Raw genomic sequence first — 25,024 nt, 5'->3', positions numbered from 1 at the left:
GATTTTCATTCACTTAGAAGTTTTAACTAACAAAGAAAAAAAACAGATTATCTGACAAGTACTGTTGCTACTATAATACATTTTCATTTAAAAAAAAGAAAACACTAGATACAGCTTTATGAATGAATCCAAGAAAGTGAAACTTTTGAATGTCATGTTTATGACATGTCAAATTTATAATAGAAGTAGGTTAAAACACATTCAAGGAATTAAAAGAAAAGAGGGGGAACAAATCATTTACCTACATTTTTAACTGTTCTCCATAAGAGCAGGAAAGGGAAACTTAGTAAAGAATCTTTAGTCACAAAAGCAAGAAAAGGAGGAGCACTGCAACATCTACAGGAACACTAATTTTTCTGAAAGACACCATGTTCTAAGTGCAAACCTGGAACATACCTGCCAGACCAAATCAGGATCAAAATTAACACTTGGAGCTTCCTGCAAGAAGATAAATCACAAATAACTTCATTTACTTGGCTTCCTTTCATATTTATTCAGGTGACTTTAGCCCCCCTGACTGAACTGGCTGACAGCAGTTGTGATGGCTGCAAAAGAACTGCCCCCACTTCGGTGTATGCAGATGGCCCTCCCCCACAGAGATGTCTTTTCACAACTCTAAAAGCCCAGAGAGGTACATAGACATCTACTAGAACTACCAGACTGTGGCTCTAAAAGAGCTCTAATTGGGGCAAGATTTCATAGATTTTCATAACAACTTTCTGAGTTGATGTATATTTTTGGAGAAGATGAAGACTCATAATTTCATCCTCAGTTTCTTTAAGAAGTAAGAGAAAAGTAGCGGTAGCTTCTAAACCCTTAATTCATGTCACCTCTCCAAAACTAAATGTCCAACTGACTCCAGGAACGCTCCTTTTAACTTCAGGTTTTGCCAAGGTAGTATATGACACCTTTATCCAAAGGTGTTTAAATTAAAACACAACCCTGTCTCAAGTTACGCCTATTAGTTTTAAGGGCTAGTTCTATTTGGTAGTCAACCCTAATGCTTATAAAATATGGGTTTCCAATATTCCCTCCCATTTCACAGAAACATAATATACAAAATCAGAAGAGATCACAGCCTTCATCACAACCTTACACACATGACCGAGGAGATGACCTTCTACCAGCTGCCCCCATAACTCAATTTATGCACACTGAGTATAGATGCTAATGGGACCCAGACTTCTCCACTGACAAAACAGAAGGCAGTGCTTTGTAAATTAACAGGCATTCAAAGACAACAGAAGAACTCCAGGCTCAGTTCCCTGACAGTATATTGATTATCAATTGTCCTAAATTGTGTTCTTCTACCAATCAGCATCACTGGCATCCATTTAAATAAAAACAAAACTCCAGACTCAATTTACTGATAACATATGGAATGAATTTGCCCTAAAAATTATATTTTATAATTTAAAACATATTTTATATGGCCTTCTTTTGTAGGTAGCCCAATATTACTATTTTTTGTTTTCTAATAAAACATATGATGCTAAAAAGAGTAAGCTATGAGCAAACAGACTTTATACTTAAAATCATAAGAAAGCACTAATAGTCTTTGTACAGAGATCTTTAACAGGAAAATGACCACTACTCTGGGAGAGATGCCACTTCTGGTTTCTCCAAAGAGTTCTGAAACACAATCTTTCCTTAAAAAAAAAAAAAAAAGAATGCTTTGGAAATAGTTTTATATACACCCTCTTCTGTTACTGCGGAGAAGGCAATGGCACCCCACTCCAGTACTCTTGCCTGGAATATCCCATGGACGGAGGAGCCTGGTGGGCTGCAGTCCATGGGGTCACTAGGAGTCGGACACGACTGAGCGACTTCACTTTCACTTTTCACTTTCATGCACTGGAGAAGGAAATGGCAACCCACTCCAGCGTTCTTGCCTGGATAATCCCAGGGACAGGGGAACCTGGTGGGCTGCCATCTATGGGGTCGCACAGAGTCGGATATGATTGAAGTGACTTAGCAGCAGCAGCAGCAGCAGCTTCTATTACTAATTGTGTTGGGACTGGGGAGGTAGGTATGGAGGTAGGTAGAAAGGAGACTGAATGACTCTGCAGAAAACTGAAATAAAATCTTTTGTCTTGTCTTTTTCCTTTTCTATTCTTCTTTTTTTTTAAGCCTTAGCCAAGTTTCAAGTTTGGTTCCAATGTGAAGTGAGGAAGAAATCTCTGTTATGAGATTCTATACTCCCCTACAAGTGTAGAATAGTCAATTTACAAAATAAGTCAAAATTATGCAAATCCAAAAAGAATAGATGAGCCAAGACTAGCAATTATTTTTTAACCCTACTGGCATTTGATCCTTTGATAATATTTTTCAAATCAATTTGCTGCAAATGTATTTATAAGTACCATGAATCATGTAACCTCACTTAGGGGACATAAAGTCTTAAAGTAAATGTTCTACGTTATTTCCAAAAAAAAATCCACTTGGATGAAAACATTGTCATTGACTAGGAAAAAAAAAAAACAAACTCAAGTTAGACTTGTAATGCCAGAAACTCAGTAGCTTGTATTAGTTTCCTTCCCCCCGGAGTTGGGAATTTTTTGGCAGACAATCCAAAATAATGTGTTCCAAGACAGAAAAATCATTACCCTATCAGGAAGCTTTAGAATTCTTTTGTAGAAAGATAGTGACCAGCAAACTCTCAAATGTTATACTTAGGCATGAAATATTCAAATTGCAAACATTATCATCATGATTTTTTTTCCTCATGGAACTAAAATCAATAATTATTTATTCTTACAAGAAATACTCTACTATTTGCTGCCTTTGGGCAAAAACTGAAAGTAAAAGACTTCAAATCTTTATAAACTGACAAAGCAACTGGGTTTCATAGATTGGTTTCTTAAAGGCTCAGTCATCATTATATACTACATTATTCTTTAAATGCCCTAAATCCATCCAGGAGGATTTTTGCTTCTTTTAAATATCTCTATGCTCCCCCAGTTAAATAGAGTACTTTGTATTTAATAATTATTAATTTCAGACTTAGGAGAAAATACTGAAGTCATAAGAAAGTTATTATTCTTTGAAAAGTAAATTTTGCTGATAGCATAATTTTACTTATTTAACACCCCCATTGCACAAAAAACAACTGATCTTTGCCAAATCTTAGTTTCTCAAGGTGTCTTTTCATTGTCATGTGAATGGAGAGAAGAAAAAAGAATTATTCTAGTTTTAGAAATTTACTTTTAAAGCACACACAAAACCTCCGTTAGGGTTGAAAGCACTGGCTATGCTCTGGAAATGAAGCCAGCTACTTTCTGCCAAAGGATACTTGAGCCCTTTATTCTTTTGCCCAGAAAAAGCATCCTCATTAAAGAGCCAATAAATTAAATATACCCGAGAAGGCAAAAAAAATAAAAATAAAAAATCCAGAAGAAAAGCACCCATCAGGGTGCCTAAGGAAAACACAACTGTCCACTTCATGCGTTTGTGTTAGTCACCATCAAGTTTAGAACAAACTCCGAGGAAACAGCTGTTTTTGAAAAATGTGAACAGCTCCTACCTTCATTTCAATGACAGTCTGAAGAGCCTTCGTCTTGGCTGGCTCCGGCTGAAGTTGGCTCCTTCGGTGTAATTCCTGGGGAGGAACACGATAGAAATAAGCCTGACGGTTCATCCTTCCCTTACACCATGACTTATGCCCAGGTACCACTCAGCCCACCCGGTCCAGGCTCACAGTGTACAGACATAAACAAGCCACAGGTGCCTCTTCCCCCACCCTTGTTAGCATCCCTGCTGCCTGGAGCTTGCGATCCGGTGAAAAGCTCCTGGCACATGCGCTATTTCTGAAACTTCCATCAATAATTAATGTCAACTGTGACAAAGCCAGCAAGTAATCATAATCCAAATACTGTTCAACGCTGGGGCTGTTGCCCAGCCATCAAATCATAATTTACTAAATTACATTACTCTGTGCTCCCGATACAAACACAGCAAGGAAACAGAGGAAAGAAAATGACTAACGTGGTTGCAAATCTGCTGCACGCATGGTATTTTGCTACTGAAGTAGGTTTGAAATGAGCAATTTAAAACATTTCCAGTACAACAGTGTCACTTTTTGCAGTGAATTGGTCTGATGAAACCCTGTGAATCTCTTGCTTGCTAATTTACAGTTTCAATCCTTGCTCAAAATCACATCTGTGTGTGATGTGTTTGTGCATTCATGATGCCAAGAAATTAAAACCTGCATTAATATCAATAGTGTTAGAGGGGAGAAAAAATGGTTAAAGCCAGATATAAACTCAGGAAATTCTTTATAGATAAAAAGCAAAAAAACATAATTACAATTTTAAGCTTCAAGGCTTACTTTTTGTATGTCTCCAAAAAAAAGTCTATCAAGACTAAAAGATAGCCTTGGCAAAAGAGAATAGATAAGGTTATTAGGTTCATACTTTATTTTTCTTAATGATAATTATAAACAGTTTTATGAAAGTAGCCAATGACAGGAATAAATAAAAATGCTTACACATGTCAAAATTGTTGGTACAGTTACTCACCTATAGAATAATTCCATTAAGACTTATTTGAATTATATGTTACCTATGAAAGTGAAAGTAAAGTCACTCAGTCACGTCCGATTCTTTGCAACCCTGTGGACTGTAGCCCAGCAGGCTCCTCTGTCCATGAGATTCTCCAGGCAAGAATACTGGAGTGGGTTGCCATTTCCTTCTCCAGGGGATCTTCCCAACCCAGGGATCGAACCCAGGTCTCCTGCATTGCAGGCAGATGCTTTAACCTCTGCGCCACCAGGGAAGCCCTATGGATAATGCTAAAAGATTTATTTGCTTCCAGAAAAGTCATTTAACATCAATATGGAATAGTGCTAGATCTTTATGTTCCCTGGGTTGGGAAGATCCCTTGGAGAAGGGAACAGCTACCCACTCTAGTATTCTGGCCTGGAGAATTCCATGGGCTATCCATGGGGTCACAAAGAGGCAGACATGACTGAGTGACTTTACACTCCACAGGACCACAAACATTTTTAAAAAGGAAAAGAAAAATCTTGAGTGTTAAAGAAGAGGACCAATATAATTTCTGGCTTTATCCAAGTAAAGACATTAAAAATAACCCTACCTCCACCATTACTAACATCTATTATCATCACCATTTCATTAAGAAAGAACATTTCATCAAGAAAGAAATTTTTCAGAACAGAGTCACAGAGAAAAAGATAGTCCTTCCCTGGATTCCAGGGTTAAGAAAACAGGCAACCTTTCACCCATATCCTATTACTTTGTTCTTATTTTCCAGCAGCCCAAGAAGACCATGGTCATGGGCCGTGGTACATATGTCTAGGGACCAGTACTGGGGAATTACTGCTATACTTCTAGACTATAGCATATTTTCTCCTCAAAGGCATCACTGGCACAAATCAGCAGAGCTATGCAAAACTATTTCTCAACCTTGAATTTGAGAAGAATTAGAATTGGTGCTTGGGCGTTATTCAAAATGGTCTCAACATCAATTAGAACATTTTTCCCCCTAAAATATTTCTGTAAGGAATGAGTCCAAGTATTACTGAACCCAGGTTCAGTATATTATCATATACATCACATAAGGAATTCAACCTTCAAAAAAGAAAAAGTCGATTAGCCCTCAACATTACTTCCAAGATTGTTGGAGTTCACTGGATCAATAAAATTTTACAGATGAGAAAACAGAAAGTAAGTAACCTGTCAAAACTGTTCCATAGTAAGTCATAGAAGAAACACGTTTCATAGGTATGTCAACAACTCTGATAACAGGTGGTATCAAAAGTATCTTAATGAAAAAAACTGAGAATGAAATTCATAATTTCATACCATAGCCACTGAAGTTTCAGAATAAAAATCATAACATAATTTGAGGAGAGAGGTTAAGCTTGTATAAAACAAACAAAAATAATTGTGAAGCAACTAAGCAACATAACAAAGGTAAAAACCATTAGGGTAAAAACATGTTCTGTTAAAATTTCTACCAAGCATGAAAACATTTTTAAGGGCAAATATGCAATAACAAAGCTAAACTTGTAGCAATAGTTTTGCAAAAATAAAAACAGAGTTCTCTTTGCTACGACTATACAAGTCCTACTATCAGTTCAGTTCAGTCACGTCCGACTCTTTGCGACCCCGTGAATTGCAGCACGCCAGCCCTCCCTGTCCATCACCATCTCCCGGAGGTCACTCAGACTCATGTCCATCGAGTCAGTGATGCCATCCAGCCATCTCATCCTCGGTCGTCCCCTTCTCCTCCTGCCCCCAATCCCTCCCAGCATCAGTCTTTTCCAATGAGTCAACTCTTTTCATGAGGTGTCCAAAGTACTGGAGTTTCACCCTTAGCATCATTCCTTCCAAAGAAATCCCAGGGTTGATCTCCTTCAGAATGGACTGGTTGGATCTCCTTGCAGTCCAAGGGACTCTCAAGAGTCTTCTCCAACACCACAGTTCAAAAGCATCCATTCTTCGGCGCTCAGCTTTCTTCACAGTCCAACTCTCACATCCATACATGACCACCACTGGAAAAACCATAGCCTTGACTAGATGGACCTTAGTCGGCAAAGTAATGTCTCTGCTTTTGAATATACTATCTAGGTTGGTCATAACTTTTCTTCCAAGGAGTAAGTGTCTTTTAATTTCATGGCTGCAATCACCATCTGCAGTGATTTTGGAGTCCCCAAAAATAAAGTCTGACACTGTTTCCACTGTTTCCCCATCTATTTCCCATGAAGTGATGGGACCGGATGCCATGATCTTCGTTTTCTGAATGTTGAGCTTTAAGCCAACTTTTTCACTCTCCTCTTTTACTTTCATCAAGAGGCTTTTTAGATCCTCTTCACTTTCTGCCATAAGGGTGGTGTCATCTGCATATCTGAGGTTATTGATATTTCTCCCAGCAATCTTGATTCCAGTTTGCATTTCTTCCAGTCCAGCGTTTCTCATGATGTACTCTGCATATAAGTTAAATAACCAGGGTGACAATACACAGCCTTGACATATTCCTTTTCCTATTTGGAACCAGTCTGTTGTTCCATGTCCAGTTCTAACTGTTGCTTCCTGACCTGCATACAGATTTCTCAAGAGGCAGGTTAGGCGTTCTGGTATTCCCATCTTTTTCAGAATTTTCCAGTTTATTGTGATCCACACAGTCAAAGGCTTTGGCATAGTCAATAAAGCAGAAATGGATGTTTTTCTGGAACTTTCTTGCTTTTCCATGATCCAGCGGATGTTGGCAATTTGATCTCTGGTTCCTCTGCCTTTTCTAAAACCAGCTTGAACATCAGGAAGTTCACAGTTCATGTATTGCTGAAGCCTGGCTTGGAGAATTTTGAGCATTACTTTACTAGCATGTGAAATGGGTGCAATTGTGCGGTAGTTTGAGCATTCTTTGGCATTGCCTTTCTTTGGGACTGGAATGAAAACTGACCTTTTCCAGTCCTGTGGCCACTGCTGAGTTTTCCAAATTTGCTGGAATATTGAGTGCAGCACTTTCATAGCATCATTTTTTAGGATTTGAAACAGCTCAACTGGAATTCCATCACCTCCACTAGCTTTGTTCATAGTGATGCTTTCTAAGGCCCACTTGACTTCACATTCCAGGATGTCTGGCTCTAGATTAGTGATCACACCATCATGATTATCTGGGTAGTAAAGATCTCTTTTGTACAGTTCTTCTGTGTATTCTTGCCACCTCTTCTTAATATCTTCTGCTTCTGTTAGGGCCATACCATTTCTGTTCTTTATCGAGCCCATCTTTGCATGAAATGTTCCCTTGGTATCTCTAATTTTCTTGAAGAGATCTCTAGTCTTTCCTATTCTGTTCTTTTCCTCTCTGTCTTTGCATTGATCTCCGAAGAAGACTTTATCTCTTCTTGCTATTCTCTGGAACTCTGCATTCAGATGCTTATATCTTTCCTTTTCTCCTTTGCTTTTCGCCTCTCTTCTTTTCACAGCTATTTGTAAGGCCTCCCCAGACAGCCATTTTGCTTTTTTGCATTTCTTTTCGATGGGGATGGTCTTGATCCCTGTCTCCTGTACAATGTCATGAATGTCATTCCATAGTTCATCAGGCACTCTATCTATCAGCTCTAGGCCCTTAAATCTATTTCTCACTTCCACTGTATAATCATAAGGGATTTGATTTAGGTCATTCAAAAACCAGCCCCCAATCTTCTGTCACTCCTTATAAAAGTAAATAAAATTTCCAATTACCCAAGAACTGTAATTTTCCTATTTTAAACATATTTCAATCAACTCAGACTTCATAGTTTGAGGATCACCTTAATCTTAAGGTATCAGGTAAGTGAAGATTATGAGCCACATGAAAACTTTATGTGAAAGTCACTCAGTTGAGTCCAACTCTTTGCGACCCCATGGACTATACAGTCCATGGAATTCTCCAGGCCAGAATACTGGAGTGGGAAACTTTTCCCTTCTGCAGGGGATCTTTCCAACCCAGGGATCAAACCCAGATCTCCCACATTGCAGACAGATTCTTTACCATCTGAGCCACAGGGAAAACTTTATAGATTGCCTACAAGTCCCATCTCAGCAACTCTATTCATCTCTAAGATTTGGGATCCTTAAAAAGCACACTCTGATTGTAGCAGAAAGGATCAGTTGCCCAATAAAGATTTTGTTCCTCTTCATTAGCGTGGGGCTATTGTTAGGAAATGCCACCACCACCACCCTTGTTTCAAGTGAGACCAGGTGACTTATTTCTGGCCAGTGGAATATGGGTGACAATGAGGAACTCAAGGCCTTAGCAATCTCTCACCCTGTCCGCATCTCTCCCTCTTTTTCTGCCTGCTGCTAAAGGAACACAAGACCCAAGAAGATGGCAGAACCCCAAGAGAAAAGGAACCTGGGTTCCTGAAATGCCATGTGAAAAGTCTATTGAACACCCACATTGGATGGTGGTACACATGAAAAATGAATTTGTATTAAGTTAGTCTCAGTGTTTTCAGCCTTTATATGTAGAGATCCCAGCTCTCTATGCTTTAACTACTGCAAAATGATTTTAACATGTGAGTGCTGGCCAAATTTTTCTAAACTTAGAGTAAGATGAGTTGGCTGCTGGTGCTCCAACTACCCTTAATCATCTGAAAGATACACCCATTAGGCAATGATCTTAAATAAACTACAGAAGTTCCCCAGGCGCATCTGGGTGCAGGGATGAGGGAAGATAAGATTTTACTTACTCTATTTCCAGTTTTTTAAGGAATCTCCACACTGTTCTCCATAGTAGCTGTACTAGTTTGCATTCCCACCAACAGTGTAAGAGGGTTCCCTTTTCTCCACACCCTCTCCAGCACTTATTGCTTGTAGACTTTTGGATTGCAGCCATTCTGACTGGCATGAAATGGTACTTCATTGTGGTTTTGATTTGCATTTCTCTGATAATGTGTGATGTTGAGCATCTTTTCATGTGTTTGCTAGCCATCTGTATGTCTTCTTTGGAGAAATGTCTGTTTAGTTCTTTGGTCCATTTTTTGATTGGGTTGTTTACTTTTCTGGAATTGAGCTGCAGGAGTTGCTTATATATTTTTGAGATTAATTCTTTGTCAGTTGCTTCATTTGCTATTATTTTCTCCCATTCTGAAGGCTGTCTTTTCACCTTGCTTATAGTTTTCTTTGTTGTGCAGAAGCTTTTAATTAGGTCCCATTTGTTTATTTTTGTTTTCATTTCCAATATTCTGGGAGGTGAGTCATAGAGGATCCTGCTGTGATTTATGTCGGAGAGTGTTTAGCTATATTCTCCTCTAGGAGTTTTATAGTTTCTGGTCTTACATTTAGATCTTTAATCTATTTTGAGTTTATTCTTGTGTATGGTGTTAGAAAGTGCTCTAGTTTCATTCTTTTACAAGTGGTTGACCAGTTTTCCCAGCACCAGTTGTTAAAGAGGTTGTCTTTTCTCCATTGTATATTCTTGCCTCCTTTGTCAAAGATAAGGTGTCCAGAGGTGTGTGGATTTATCTCTGGGCTTTCTATTTCGTTCCATTGATCTATATTTCTGTCTTTGTGCCAGTACCAAACTGTATGATGACCGTGGCTTTGTAGTAGAGCCTGAAGTCAGGCAGGTTGATTCCTCCAGTTCCATTCTTCTTTCTCAAGATTGCTTTGGCTATTCAGGGTTTTTTGTATTCCCATACAAATTGCAAAATTCATTGTTCAAGCTCTGTAAAAAATACCACTGGTAGTACTCTATAAGTTTTTAAAGTGAAAGAGGAGAGTGAAAAAGTTGGGTTAAAGCTCAACATTCAGAAAACGAAGATCATGGCATCTGGTCCCATCACTTCATGGGAAATAGATGGGGAAACAGTGTCACGCTTTATTTTTCTGAGCTCCAAAATCACTGCAGATGGTGAGTGCAGCCATGAAATTAAAAGGTGCTTACTCCTTGGAAGGAAAGTTATGACCAACCTAAACAGCTTATTAAAAAGCAGAGACATTACTTTGCCAACAAAGGTCCGTCTAGTAAAGGCTATGGTTTTCCAGTGATCATGTATGGATGTGAGAGTTGGAATATGAAGCAAGCTGAGCGCCAAAGAATTGATGCTTTTGAACTGTGGTGTTGGAGAAGACTCTTGAGAGTCCCTTGGACTGCAAGGAGATCCAACCAGTCTATCCTAAAGAAGATCAGTCCTGGGTGTTCACTGGAAGGACTGATGGTGAAGCTGAAACTCCAATACTTTGGCCACCTCATGCAAAGAGTTGACTCATTGGAAAAGACTCTGATGGTGGGAGGGATTGGAGGCAGGAGGATAAGGGGACGACAGAGGATGAGATGGTTGGATGGCATCACCAACTCAATGGACATGAGTTTGAGTAAGCTCTGGGAGTTGGTGATGGACAGGGAGGCTTGGCGTGCTGCAATTCATAGGGTTGCAAAGAGTCGGACATGACTGAGCGACTGAAATGAACTGAACTGAACCGATAAGTTTTTAAATGACAATATTGAAACATTAAGTTCAGCAGTTCCTATGCTTTTCTGGGTCACTGATTTCTGTAAGAATCAGTCAGAAGGTATGGATTATCCCCAGAAATCGATACAGAAGCATACACCAACAAAATGCTATATCATTTCAGCTGGTTCACAGGACCTAGTCCAGCATCCAAGAAGTTCATCTTTGAGCCATACTACAGGCTAAAAACCACTTAATGAGAAAAACGTGCACTTCGTGGAGATGGACAGTCAGGACCCTGTCCAGTCCTAGCCTGAGACCTTGGTCATGTTCCCCTTTCTTACGAGTAAACGAAGCTTTATGAGTGAGTTTCTATTGGCCTTGCAGATCTGAGAACATCCAGATTTTCAATAGCAGCTGATTCTGAAAAGTTTGTCTCTGGTGGATAGTTCTAATCACACCCATTCTCATTTCAAAATCAATAAAAAGAAGAAAATTGGCTATCACTGTGACACTGATACTGAGGTTATTTTTCTATAATCTAATGACTAGGCTGGCCTTAGCTGGTATAAAACTGCCAGCTCCTCCAGGTGATCAACATGGAAATATAACAAGAACCCAGAATTTTGAGCATGAAATCTCAAGTGGTTCATCAGAATGACATTTCTTGGCAGTTAATGAGAATCTAAAGTCTAGTGAGTTAATCTGGATGGACACTAGCATCCAAGATGAGCCTGACAGGATAATGTCTGCACATACCATATACTTTCTTTGGCAAACAAAAAAAAAATTTGAAACTTAACTTTCTATCCAAAAGTAATTTATTATTTATATCTGGACTTTCCACCTTACCATTCTGGTAATCCACTGCCGTGTAAAAAATCACCCCAAATTTAGTGGTGTCCAATCATCGCCATTTTATTATGCTCATGAATTCTGGGTCAGAAACTCATAACAGGCAGAGCAAGGAAGGCTGATTTTTTAAAGTATGGTATTAGAGCGTTAAAACAGCTGCAGCTGGTGGATCCATTTCCAAGATGGCTTCTTCACCCATATGTCTTCTTGGCTAGAAAATGACTTGAAGGCCAGGTTTACCTGAAATTCTAAATCTGAGCAACTATATATGGCCTCTCCGTGTGACTTGACTTCCTCACAGCATGGCAGCCCCAGTGTCCTCCAACCTCTTATACTGAAGTGCAAAGATTCCAAGAAATAAGCCAGAGACTTCATGGCATTTTATTATCTACCCCCAGAAGTCCCATGAAAGCATTTACAAGCATTCTCAAATTTCAAGGAAGGGTGCAGAATATTCTGAAGCTGTATCTTTTAATTGCCACTTCTAAGGAATAAAACCAGTTGGAGAAACCAACAGGAAAGAAACTCAATAATCTCAACATCAGCTCATCAGTCTTAAGAAACAGCAGATTCATACATACAAAAAACAATTTGATATAAAGGATATAGATAATATAGCAGTAAACCAAGCAGAAAAACATCCCAGCCCCTCTGTTTTTTCACTTCAAATTCCAATAGAAGAAAGGCATAACAGTTTAAAAAGGTGACGAAAACAGTGTGTCATAAGTGTTGTAAAAATAAGTCACGAAGGTGCAGCAGGACCTTTGAGAGCTGAGCCATTTTAAATTGGGTGATTAGGGAAAGTTTCAGGAAAAAGTGAAATATGAACAAAAATCTAAAGGAAATGAGGGTACCAGTTATGCAGATACTCCAGGCAGAGGTAATAAAGAGCAAATGCTTGTGTACCTGCCTACAACTACATAAGGGATAGGGAAGTGGTAGGTCAGAGTTCAGGGGTAGGGGATGATGGGAAGATAGGTATATATTTAGAGTCCACTGTATTGATACTAGTTTCACTCTGAGGAAAATGGGGAACCACTGGAAGTTTCTGGGAAAAGACAAACCATGATATGGATATGATGCACATTCTTAAAGGATTCCTCCAGCTGCTGAACTGAAGTGTGGTTTTGGATTGAGGAGGGAGGTAAGAGAAAAATCACAGGGCCTAGTAGAAGAAACTGGAAAAAACCCAGCAACAGACAAAAGAATCTTGGACTACAATGACAGAGTAAAGTCTATAGCAATGAATTAAGTTTGGATATGCTTTGAAAGTGAAGCTCACTTGATTTCATGATAGACTGCCTGGGACTAGAGAAAGAGAAAAGTAAAGTGTGGCTTCAAGGCATACCAAGACAGAGAAGACTAGGGACAAGTGGGAGTTACAGGAATCAAAAACTGGGTTTTGCATGTGTTAAGTCTGTGATGCTATTAGACATTCAGGTGGAGATGCTAAGTAGGCAGTTGAATAGATAAGCTGGATTTGAAGGGACAAGTAAAAGCTACAATTACAAATTTGATATCAGTGAATACATAGCACTTAATGCTAGGAGCCTAGATAAAATCAACTAGGGACTAAGCATAGAGAAGAGAGGAGAAATCAAAGGACTGAGCCCAGGGGCAATCCAACATTAAGGGGTCTCAGAAGTGAGGAGGAACCAGCAAAGAAGACTGAGGAAAAAATACCAAGAGAGGTAGGAAGAGAACAAGGAGAGTAGTATCCTGGAAATCAAGTGGAGAAAATAAACACAGGATGTAGGAATGATTGCCTTATCAACTGCTGCTGAGCAGTTAATAGAATGAGGTCAGAGGAATGGTCATATGACTTAGCAACACATAGGACATTAATAACCTTGACTAGAGTAGCTTTGGTGGATAGTGTGAGTAAAAATTGACGGAAATGTGCTGTGGGAGAATGGAAGGGAAAAAAAAAGACCTTTAGGCTATAAGATTTACTCAGGCTACTATATTGCACAATTATTTACTGATCATTTATTTCATCAAAACTCTGTTTTAGATTTGTACATCCATGTTCACAGAAGCATTATCAGAAGAGCCAAAAGGTGGAAGCAACTGAACTGTCTTTCAACAGATGGATGAATAATCAAATATGGTGTATATATATACATTGTATTACTCAGCTTTAAAAGGATATAAGATGATTCATCCACCTATTACAACTTGGATGAAATTTGAGGATATTATGCTTAGTGAAATAAAGCAGTTCCAAAAAGCAAATACTGTATGATCTCATTTATAAGAGCCATCAACAACAGTCAAACTCTTGGAAACAAAAAGTAGACTGATCATTGCCAGGGACTGAGGGCAGGGGAAATGCAGAGTTGTTTAACGGGTATAGAGATTCGATTTTGCAAAATGGAAAAGTTCTGGAGATCGGTTGCACAACAATGTGGATATACTTAATACTACTGAACTGTACACTTAAGGACAGTTAAAGTGGCAAATTTTATGCTGCAGGTACTTCTATTTATAAAAAATTTTTAAGCCAGAAATACAACAGAAACTAAGCCCCTTCACCTAAGTCAACCTTCACCATTTCCACACTTCTAGAGAGAAACCATCATCTAAAGTTGGTGTCTATCCTTCTTATGCATGTTCTATGCATTTATTACATATGAATATCCTCATAAATAGTGAAATCTAACAAAAGAATACATTGTTTTCTCATTTACATAAATGACAGCTGTCCGCACTGTACAAAGCTTTCAATTTTAGTTTCTAATTTCAATAATATTTATGACTTCAGAATTTGTATGTGTAAATATGTTTTCTATTATTTTTCTATTAACAATTTTACAGTAAACTTTCTAGTACATGAGAAAGACTTTTTTTTTTGCAATCTTTATACTCTTAAATGCACAATAATTATGTTCTTTCTGAAACACTCTGTTTCATCTGCTTAGAATAATCCTCTACCCTTTTCATCTCTTTATCAGTAGAAATCGGCAGACTACAGCCCATCAGCCCACCATCTATCTTGGTAAATAAAGTTTTACTGAAATACTATTATATCCATTCACTTACATACTGTGTATGGTTGCTTTCATATGGTTTCATTTCCCGGCAGAGTTGAGCAGTTATAAGAGAGACAAAATGGCCTCACAAAGCAAGAAATATTTCAAATCCTATCTGGCCTTTTATAGAAAGCTTGTCAACCTCTAGTCTAGAATATATTCAAAAACAGGGAGGGGACATATGTATACACTGTTGTATGACAGAAACCAACATTGTAAAGCAATTATTCTCCAATTTAAAATAAATTAAATAAATTAAAAATAATCAACCTAGCAATCTCAGAAAAAAAAGAAACACCAAATCTTTGTGTGGTAGTTTAAAATATGTTCACAAATTTTTTATATTCCCTTTATAAGATGAAGCTTAAATATCTTAACATGTAGTGCCTGAAGACAGGACTTAATAACTCAGTTCCAACAAAAAGAATACAGTAGAAGTAACAAGTATGACTTCTGAGGCTTCATCATAAAAGACATCATGGCATTCGTCTTGCTTACATTCTTGGGTCACTCACTCTGGGAGAAGCCAGCTATCACGCCATAAGGAGATTTAACCTGAAACCTATAGAGAGGCCCATACAACATGAAACTGAGGCCTCCTGCCAACAGTCAGATGAATGAATCATCATAGAAATGGATTGACCAAATTTAGTGAAGCCTTCAGATGCCTGCGGCCTTACAGAGCAGCTTGACTGCAACTTCATGAGTTACTCTGGAGACAGAAACAATAAGTTAAGTGACTCCAATAATTCTTATTGCAAAATTAAGGCTTAAATCAAAGAAAATGGGGAAAAGGGCCATTTGTGACCTAAATCAAATCCCTATGATTAGATAGTGAGGTGACAACTAGATTCAAAAGCTTAGATCTGGTAGACAGAGTAACTGAAGAAATATGGATGGAGGTTCGTAACACTATACAGGAGGTGATGATCAAAACCATCCCTCAAAAAAAGAAATGCAAGAAGGCAAAGTGGTTGTCTGAGGAAGCCTCACAAATAGCTGAGAGAAGAGAAGCTAAAAGCAAAGGAGAAAGGAAAAGATATACACAACTGACTGCAGAGTTCCAGAGAATAGCAAGGAGAGATAAGAAGCCTTCTTAAGTGAACAATGCAAAGAAACAGAGCAAAATGATAGAATGGGAAAGACTAGATATCTTGTCAAGAAAATTGGAGATATCAAGGGTACACTTCATGTAAAGATGGGCACAATAAAAGACATAAAGATCAAAGACTTAACCAAAGCAGAAAAGATTAAGAAGAGGTGGAAAGAATACAAAGAACTATATTAAAAAAAAAAAAAAGGTCATATTGACCCAGATAATCATGATGCTGTGGTCACTCATCTAGAGCCAGATATCCTGGAATGCAAAGTCAAGTGGGCCTTAGGAGGCATTACCATGAACAAAGCTAGTGGAGGTGATGGAATTCCAGTTGAGCTAGTGCAAATCCTAAAAGATGATGCTGTTAAAGTGTTCCACTCAATATGCCAGCAAATTTGGAAAACTCAGTAGTGGCCACAGGACTGGAAAAGGTCAGTTTTCATTCCAATACGAAATAAAGACATGGCCAAAGAATGTTATGCTCATTTCACATGTTAACAAGGTAATGCTCAAAATCCTTCAAGTTAGGCTTCAACAATACATGAACCAAGAACTTTCAAATGTACAAGCCGGGTTTAGAAAAAGTAGAAGAACCAACATCCATTGGGTCACTGAAAAAGCAAGGGAATTCCAGACAAACATCTACTTCTGCTTCATTGACTATGCTAAAGCCTTTGACTATGTGGGTAACAACAAATTGTGGAAAATTCTTAAAGAAATGGGAATAACAGATCACCTTACCTGTCTCCTAATAAACCTGTATGCAGGTCAAGAAGCAAAAATTAGAACCAGACATGAAACAACAGACAAGTTCAAAACTGGGAAAGTAGATAAGGCTGTATATTGTCACCCTGCTTAATCAACTTATATGCAGAGTACATCATGTGAAATGCTGGGGCTGTATATTTTCACTCTGCTTATTTAACTTATATGTAGAGTATATCATGTGAAATGCTGGGCTGGATGAATCACAAGCTGGAATCAAGATTGCCAGGAGAAATATCAACCTCAGATATGCAGATGGTTCCACTCTAATGGCAAAAAAGTGTAGAGGAACTAAAAAGCCTCTTGATGAGGGTGAAAAAGAGTGAAAAAGCTGGCTTAAAATTCAACATTCAAAAACCTAACATCATGACACTCAGTCCCATCCAGTCCCAGTCCCATCACATCCAGTCCCATGGCATATAGATGGGGAAAAAGTGAAACAGTGACAGACTTTATTTTCTTGGCCCCCAAAATAACCACAGATGGTGACTGCAGACACAAAATTAAAAGACACTTGCTCCTTGAAATGAAAGCTATGACAAACCTAAACATAATAAGAAGCAGAGACATCACTTTGTTGACAAAGGTCCATATAGTAAAAACTATGGTTTTTCCAGTAGTATTGTATGGATATGAGAGTTCTACCATAAAGAAGGTTGAGGGCCAAAGAATTGATGCTTTTGAGCTGTGAAGCTGGAGAAGACTCTTAAGAGTCGCTTGGACAGCAAGGTGATAAAACCAGTCAATCCTAAAGGAAATCAGTGTTAGTCGCTCAGTTGTATCCAACTGTTTGCAACACCATGGACTATAGCCCACCAGGCTCCTCTGTCCATGGAATTCTCCTTCTAAGAATACTGAAGTGGTAGCCATTCCTTTTTCCAGGGATCTTCCTGACCCAGGGATTGAACTCAAGTCTCCTGCATTGCAGGCAGATTCTTCACCATCTGAGCCACCCCCAGAGAAGGGAATGGCTACTCATTCCAGTGTGAATATATTGTTACATGGCAAAAGGTGCTTTCCAAATACAATTAAGATTATAGATATTAAGATAGGAAGATTATCCCAGATAATCTGAACACAACCTAATCACATGAGCACATTGAAAGCTCAGAAGTTACTCTAACTGGAGGCAGAATTCAACAGTACATTAAAAGGATCATGCACTAAGATAAAGTGTGATCTATTCCAGGGAAGCAAGGATGGATCAATTTCCAAAAATTAATCAATGTGATACACCACATTAACAAACTGAAGACTAAAAATTGTGTGATCATCTCAACAAATGCAGAAAAATCATATGGCAAAATTCAACATCTATTTATAATAACAATTCTCAAGAAAGTTGGTGTTACAGAAACATACTCCAACATAATAAAATCTGTATATGACAAACCCACAGTAAACATAATACTCAGATAAAAGATGGAAGCATTCCCTTTAGGTGAGGAACAAGATAAAGATGCCCACTTTCACCACTTTTACTCAATGTAGTATCAGAAGTCTTTCTTAGGCAAGAAACATAATACTGAAAATCCTAACCACAGAAAGCAACAAAGAAATAAAGGGAATTCAAATTACGAAGAAACAAGTAAAACACTGTAGATGACATGATACTATACATAGAAAATCTTAAATCCAAAACACTGTAAGAATAAATGAATTCAATAAAATTGAAGATTACAAATATATAGAAATCTGATGCATTTCTATACATTAACTATCATAAAGAGAATTAATGAAAAAATCTCATTTACAATTACATCAAAAAGAATGAAGTTATTAAAAATAACCTAAAAAAAGAGGGAGATGACTTATAAAACTCCTTAGAAATCTGTAAGACTATGATGAAAGAAAGTGATGACGACACAAGCAGATGGAAAGAGACACCATGCTCATAGACTGGTCAAATTAAAACTGTTAAAATGACATACTACCAAACGCAATCTGCAGATCAATGCAATCCCTACCAAAATACTAATGGCATCTTCTCACAGACCTGCAATGAATATTCCTAAGATTTATATGAAAACATTAAAGTCTCTGAAACACCAAAGCAATAGACAGAAAGAACGAAGTATCATGTTCCCTGATTTCAAACTTAACTGCAAAGCTATGGTAATCAAAACAGCATTTTACTGGCACAAGAACAGTAATATAAATTAATGGAATGCAATAGAGAGTACAGAAATAAATCCATGCTTATATGATCAGTTAATTTATGACAAAGGAAACAAGAATATACAATGGGGAAAAGGCAGTCTTGTAAATAATGTGGCAAAAACTGGACAACTACATGCAAAAGAATCAAATTGGACTACTTTCTCACATCATATACAAAAACAAACTCAAATGGATTGAAGACTTAAATATAAGACCTGAAACCATAAAACTCCAAGAAGAAAATACAGGCAGTACACTCTTTGATATTCATCTTATCTATATATATTTACATATATATTTTGCTTTGTCTTCTCAGACAAGGAAAACAAGGGCAAAAATAATCAAATGTGACTATGTTAAACTAAAAAGCTTTTGCACAGCAAGGACACTGTCAAGAAAACAAAAAGGCCACCTACTGAATGGGAGAAGATATTTGCACATGATATATCTGTTAAGATAGTAATATCCAAAATATACAAAGAACTTATATAATTCAACATCCAAAAAACAACTCAATTTAAAAATGGGCAGAAGACTTGATTAGACACTTTTTCAAAGAAGACATGCAGATGGCCAACAGACACATGAAAAGATACTCACTAATCACCAGAGAATTGCAAATTAAAACCACAAGGAGCCATCATCTCACTCCTGTCAGGATGGCTATCAACAAAAAGAAAACACGTAACAAAAGTGAAAATGTGAACAGGAGGAAATTCTTGTGCACTGCTAGTAGAAATGGAAACTGGGGCAATCATTAGGGAAATAGTATAGAGATCACCCGAAAATTAAAACTAGAACTGCCATATGACCCAGCAATTTCACTTGTGGATATTTACTCCCCCCCAATAAAAAGCAAAAACACTAATTCAAAGAGATATATGCACCCTAATGTTCATTGCAACATTATTTACAATAGCCAGGATATTAAAGTAACCAGTGTCCGGCAATAGATGAATGGATAAAGAAAATGAGGAATATATACACAATGGAATGTTAGCAAAAAAAAAAAAAAGGTGAAATCTTGCCATTTTCAACAATATAGATGGACCTAAAAGGTACTGTGCTTAACTGAAATAAGTGAGACAGAGATGAACCCATTTGATCTCACTTATATGTGGAATCTCAAAAACAAAACCAAGACACTCATAGATACAGAGAATAAGGGGTGGTTGTCAGAGGGGAAGTGGGCAGGGGTGGAAGCAAAATAGGTAAAGGGAATTAAAGATATAATAGCCTGCGATAGACCATAATAGAAAAGATTACCTAAACAGAATGCATTTATGTGTATAACTGACTGACTTTGCTGTATAGCACAACACTATAAATCAATTATACTTCAATTAAAAATAAGAATAAGTTTAATATATTTTTAAAAAGTCTAAACCTCCATTTATAAAATAAACCACAGGGATATAGTATACAGCAAAAAGAATATGATCAATAATATAGCAATAACTTGATACGGGGACAGATGGTTAGTAGACGTTCTGCAGATATCATTTCATAGTGTATACAAATGTCAAATTACTGTGTAGTACACCTGAAGCTGAACATTATATTTACTATTTTTAAAAAGAGAAAAGAAAGAAAATCAAGCCTGAGCCTTCAGCAAACTCTTGGGAGTCAACTGTGCCCCAGAATCTGCCTCACTTGATGCCAGGAGGCTGGGCTTCTATAACTGCTCGAGTTAATCACTGTGTGGTGGCTGCCTGGACACTTCTGGAAGGAAGGAAGTTCAGCAAGTCTAGTCACATGAAGGCAAAGATCACAGGTGTGAGTTTTGGCAGCACCACCCACAGCTACTGGAAGATGGACACAGTGGCTTAGTAAATAGGATGCCAGGGAGTCTAGGTCAGGCAAAATTACCATGTGCTATAGTTCATGATTCAGAAGTTACACACAGAACTCCAGCTTTGGTGTGAACCAACATGGAGAGAATAAGATGTGATTCCATTTCTTTTAGTCTAGATAACTGGTAACTGGCTTTAAAACTCTGAGCAGTATAAGCTTGTTTTGTTCCCAAACAAAATTTTCCATTACACAGACACACACAGATGATAAAATTAATTGAGCATCTACTATGTTTCAGTGTGACAGGTCTTAGAGATAGGGAGGAAGTAAAACAGATTGGTCCCTGTCATCATGAGGCTTAATATCTGGTATGATAGGCAGAAGAAATATGAAAAGAAACAGATTACAAACTGCAAGTATATACAGAAGGTAAGAACTACACAAACAATAGCAATAAGTTGATACTGAGATGGATAAAATGAGGGAGGAGACTCTATGATCCAGATATTTGCTGAATATGTGGTCAGATTTCTAATTCTTTAGCTCTGAATTGTAGTATTAGTTAAGGTAACTTTCTTTTTCCCTGTTATCATCCCTCTTAATTTTAATCTAGTGATTAGGAAAGGCCTCCCAGAATGGGGAACATTCAAGCCAAGACCTGGTGGATGAGCAGGAGCCAGCCATTAAAACACTTGTTGGGAGAGAGGCTAAGATAGAGAACAAAGAAGTAAAAAAAAAGTGGGGTCTATTCTGATTGCTGGGGTGAGAGGAGAGGAAAGGCCTGGAGCCCCTCCACTCCATTGTGGGGATCCTTGAAGTACTTCTAGGAACTCCAGGGCTCCCCAAAACACCAGTTAAGAACCATAATTATGGGTATCATACTTTTGGTCACAGATTCTCAAACTGGATTGAGGAAAGTCACTGGCTTTCTGTCCAGTTACCCTCAGGGACCACCCAACCATCATTCCACATTCCTGGATCTTTATATACTTTTCTTCATGTCCTTTTCTTTCTCAAGTACTTGGAGAAGGCGTGGGAGAGGGAGGGCCTGGCTGCTTCACAGCTCCAACCAGAGGGCCCATTTTAGAGATGCCAGCAGGGGATGGCATATGAATCAACAGCGTGTTCCCAGCACACCCCCACGGTCCAGATGGCTGCACATCACAGGAGCAGAGGGCGGCTCCTACGCAAAAGACTTCCCTGGCTGGAGACACATGCCACACTCTAGACCACGAGGGAACACGCTGTGGTAGTGGTGGTAACATTTTCACAAAAAAGGACACAGTCTTTCTTCTGCTGCAGGTTTTCATTTCAAATACCCATCTGTAGTAAAACCATATAGTGTCAGATACTGAGGGCTCAGAGAATTGGAAAGCATCACAGGAACTAGTTGGTACAGCTTCTCACACACTGTGCAAATCTCTTCACATCCCTGATGCAGGTCACTGAGCTGACGTTTGAAAAATTTTAGATCTGGATAGTCACAGCTCCATGAAGCAACACAGATAGTTGGCGATTTTTCTCTTTATATACATCAACTCAAAATCTGCTCTCTCTTACTCTTGTCCATTCAATCTGGTTCTTCATTACATAAAATTTAATAACATCCATGCTGGCCATTCACTGAGGTCTTGCCATATCCCAAGCCTTGGATGAAGTACTTGCATAAAATATCTCATCTAATCCTCAACCCAAACTTAGGAGACAAGCACTTATCTTATCCCCACTTGTCAGGAGGAAACTCAAGCTTCAGAGAATAATGAGCAACCCAAGACCAGACCACTGAGTAACAAATCTGAGATTTTTTTTTTATCCACAGCTATCCTTCAAAAGTTCAGCCAACTCTTGACAGGCAGACTCCAAAGAACAAATCTAGCTCCTTTTCTTAAGAAGGCATCCCAAGTATGGGAAAGAAAACCACATCTCTCTCTTACAGAATTTTCTTCTCTACCTGAAATATCTCCAGGCCCTTCAGCCATTCGTGGTAGAATACAAGAGACAAAATAAGAACCATCCTGATGACCCTTCTCTAGAAAAGCTCCATGTTCTATCTCATTCCTAAAACATGGTGCCAAGAACTGGCCATTCCACATGCAACCTGACAAGGGTAGAGTCCATCCATCCTTATACATTTTCTAAAGGGCCCAAAAATTAGTCAGTCATTTCAGCCACTCTGAGCCACTTTATCAAGCAAAGATGTTCCTGAATCAGAAATGGTGTGACCGTAACTGTGTGGGACAGGGTTGAAGTCTCTCATGAATAAGCACAGAGCCAATCTCCCCAGAGAAATGCCCTATCCACAAGTGACCTTTGGCTTCCCCTGTGGGATGTGCAAACATCTGGCTTCAGCCATCACAGATGGAGCCTTTCAAACCATGTACTTGATCAGAATTTTAGGGTTTCAGATGCTGAACAAAACCTGTCGGTACTGTTTACAAGTCAACTCTAAATCTGCTCAGAATCCTCACCATCTAGTCTTTCTCTGCAGCAGATTCTGTGCAATTTTGGAATGTTTCATAGCGTTTGCCTTTATTATTATATTACACTAGTAGGAAACTGAAGCAAAAGGATTGACATTAATCACAACAAGCACAAACCAACAGAGACAGGTGGCCTAGTACACCCCTCAAAATGGCTCATCTCCAGTGTGAATCTGACACTGTAGCCAGGAAACTCTCTTTCAAGTATGAGGGAACAATCTGAGATCCCTAACAATTGTATCTAGAAAAAAAATTGAGATTTTAGAATTTTTTTTGTATCTCTAAGAACAGTAGTCTTTTCCTTCTCTAAGTGTAATAACTGATTTTTTGACATCTGATTTGCAAACCGTTTCTGGCATTACCACCAACCAGCTGTAAAACCTCAGGTAGGGAGCTACATTACTCTGTGTCTCATGGCCTCATCTGTAAATGGGGATAAGAGCCGCACTCATCCCATTTGTTATAAGGATGAAATAAGTTAACAGGTATAAGTCCAGTATGCAATGGCCCCTAGAAGAGTACCTGGAACATAGTTCAATATATTGGCTGTTTAACATGTATTTAATACTGTGACCAACTTCTCATGACCATCTGGAGTTCAGAGAGCATTAAGATAAGCCAATGCAGGAAAAACTGGGAGCTGGAAAAGGAGCACAGACCCTGGGAGGGGACAGGGATGGTCACAAGAAGATGATGTCCCCAAGATGACAGATGGCCCCTTTGGAAAAGCATAATGGGCTAGAGGCAGCCTAGCCAGAAGGTCAGTGATGGGTCATGTGAGGAGTTCATTCACAGGCACAGCTGGTCAATGGGAGGCCCTGGCAGAGGCCCTGTTGAGCGAGCTGGCAGCGAGGGGAAACTGAGAGGTAAGTTACAGTTCTCAGGAGGTCCAGAGGAAAAAACCTAGGCCCCAGGTGAAGAGCAAGAGCAGTGGGACCGCAAGCCAGGGACTAGACCAGGAAGAACTACACAGAAAACTGAAAACTACACAGAAAACTACACAGGGCACACTCCGAGGTTACCAACCCCCCAGCACACAGCCCAGCTTCTAGTACACAGCAACACAAGAGCACCTAACCTCTGTCACCAAGAATCCCTCTCACACAACACTCACTAACAACTCCCCAGAGTCCTGTGATTATCCCCACTTTACAGATGAGGGGACTAAGGCCCAGAGAGAGAAAATGACTAGCTTAAGCACTCAGATAAGAGAGAGATGGATGGATGGATGGATGGAAGGATAAACAAAATAAGTTGGCAACATGGCCTCAAACCTAAGGCAGAAGTCATTTCATAGAAAGAAGCTACATATCATCCTCTAATCTCCTGCCCAACCATAACCACTTCAATATCTCCTGTGAATACAGTCACATTCATCCATCCATGCTCCCACCAACACAGTCCCCAGGTTGTCCCTTTTTTTTTTAATGTTATTTTTTTACTTTACAAAACTGTATTGGTTTTGCCATACATTGACATGAATCCACCACAGGTGTACATGAGTTCCCAACCCTGAACCCCCCTCCCACCACCCTCCCCATATCATCTCTCTGGGTCATCCCAGTGCACCAGCCCCTAGCATCCTGTATCCTGTATCGAACCTAGACTAGCAATTCGTTTCTTACATGATAGTATACATGTTTCAATGCCATTCTCCCAAATCATCCCACCCTCTCCCTCGCCCACAGAGCCCAAAAGTCTGTTCTATACATCTGTGTCTCTTTTGCTGTCTCGCATATAGGGTTATCATTACCATCTTTCTAAATTCTATATATATTTGTTAGTATACTGTATTGGTGTTTTTCTTTCTGGCTTACTTCACTCTGTATAATTGGCTCCAGTTTCATACACCTCATTAGAACTGATTCAAATGTATTCTTTTTAATGGCTGAGTGATACTCCATTGTGTATATGTACCACAGATTTCTTATCCATTCGT

The 25,024-nt window shown here is 38.7% G+C and overlaps 1 protein-coding gene across 9 annotated transcripts in view; it reads right to left on the bottom strand.

Annotated features, from left to right (window-relative positions):
* The window catches only part of ERC2 (ELKS/RAB6-interacting/CAST family member 2), a 1,001,656-nt gene that overhangs the window by 695,740 nt on the left and 280,892 nt on the right, over positions 1 to 25,024 (bottom strand). For all 9 annotated transcript variants that reach the window (XM_060402360.1, XM_060402362.1, XM_060402364.1 and 6 more), the window contains one exon: positions 3,524 to 3,598. In XM_060402360.1, the coding sequence (XP_060258343.1) occupies positions 3,524 to 3,598 (75 nt within the window). The remainder of the gene's footprint in view (positions 1 to 3,523; positions 3,599 to 25,024) is intronic.

The sequence above is a fragment of the Ovis aries genome, chromosome 19 (assembly GCF_016772045.2).
Source record: "Ovis aries strain OAR_USU_Benz2616 breed Rambouillet chromosome 19, ARS-UI_Ramb_v3.0, whole genome shotgun sequence".
NCBI classification, from domain to species: domain Eukaryota; kingdom Metazoa; phylum Chordata; class Mammalia; order Artiodactyla; family Bovidae; genus Ovis; species Ovis aries.
Note: the sequence above shows the minus strand (reverse complement) of the source record. Positions and strands in the feature narration are given on the sequence as shown.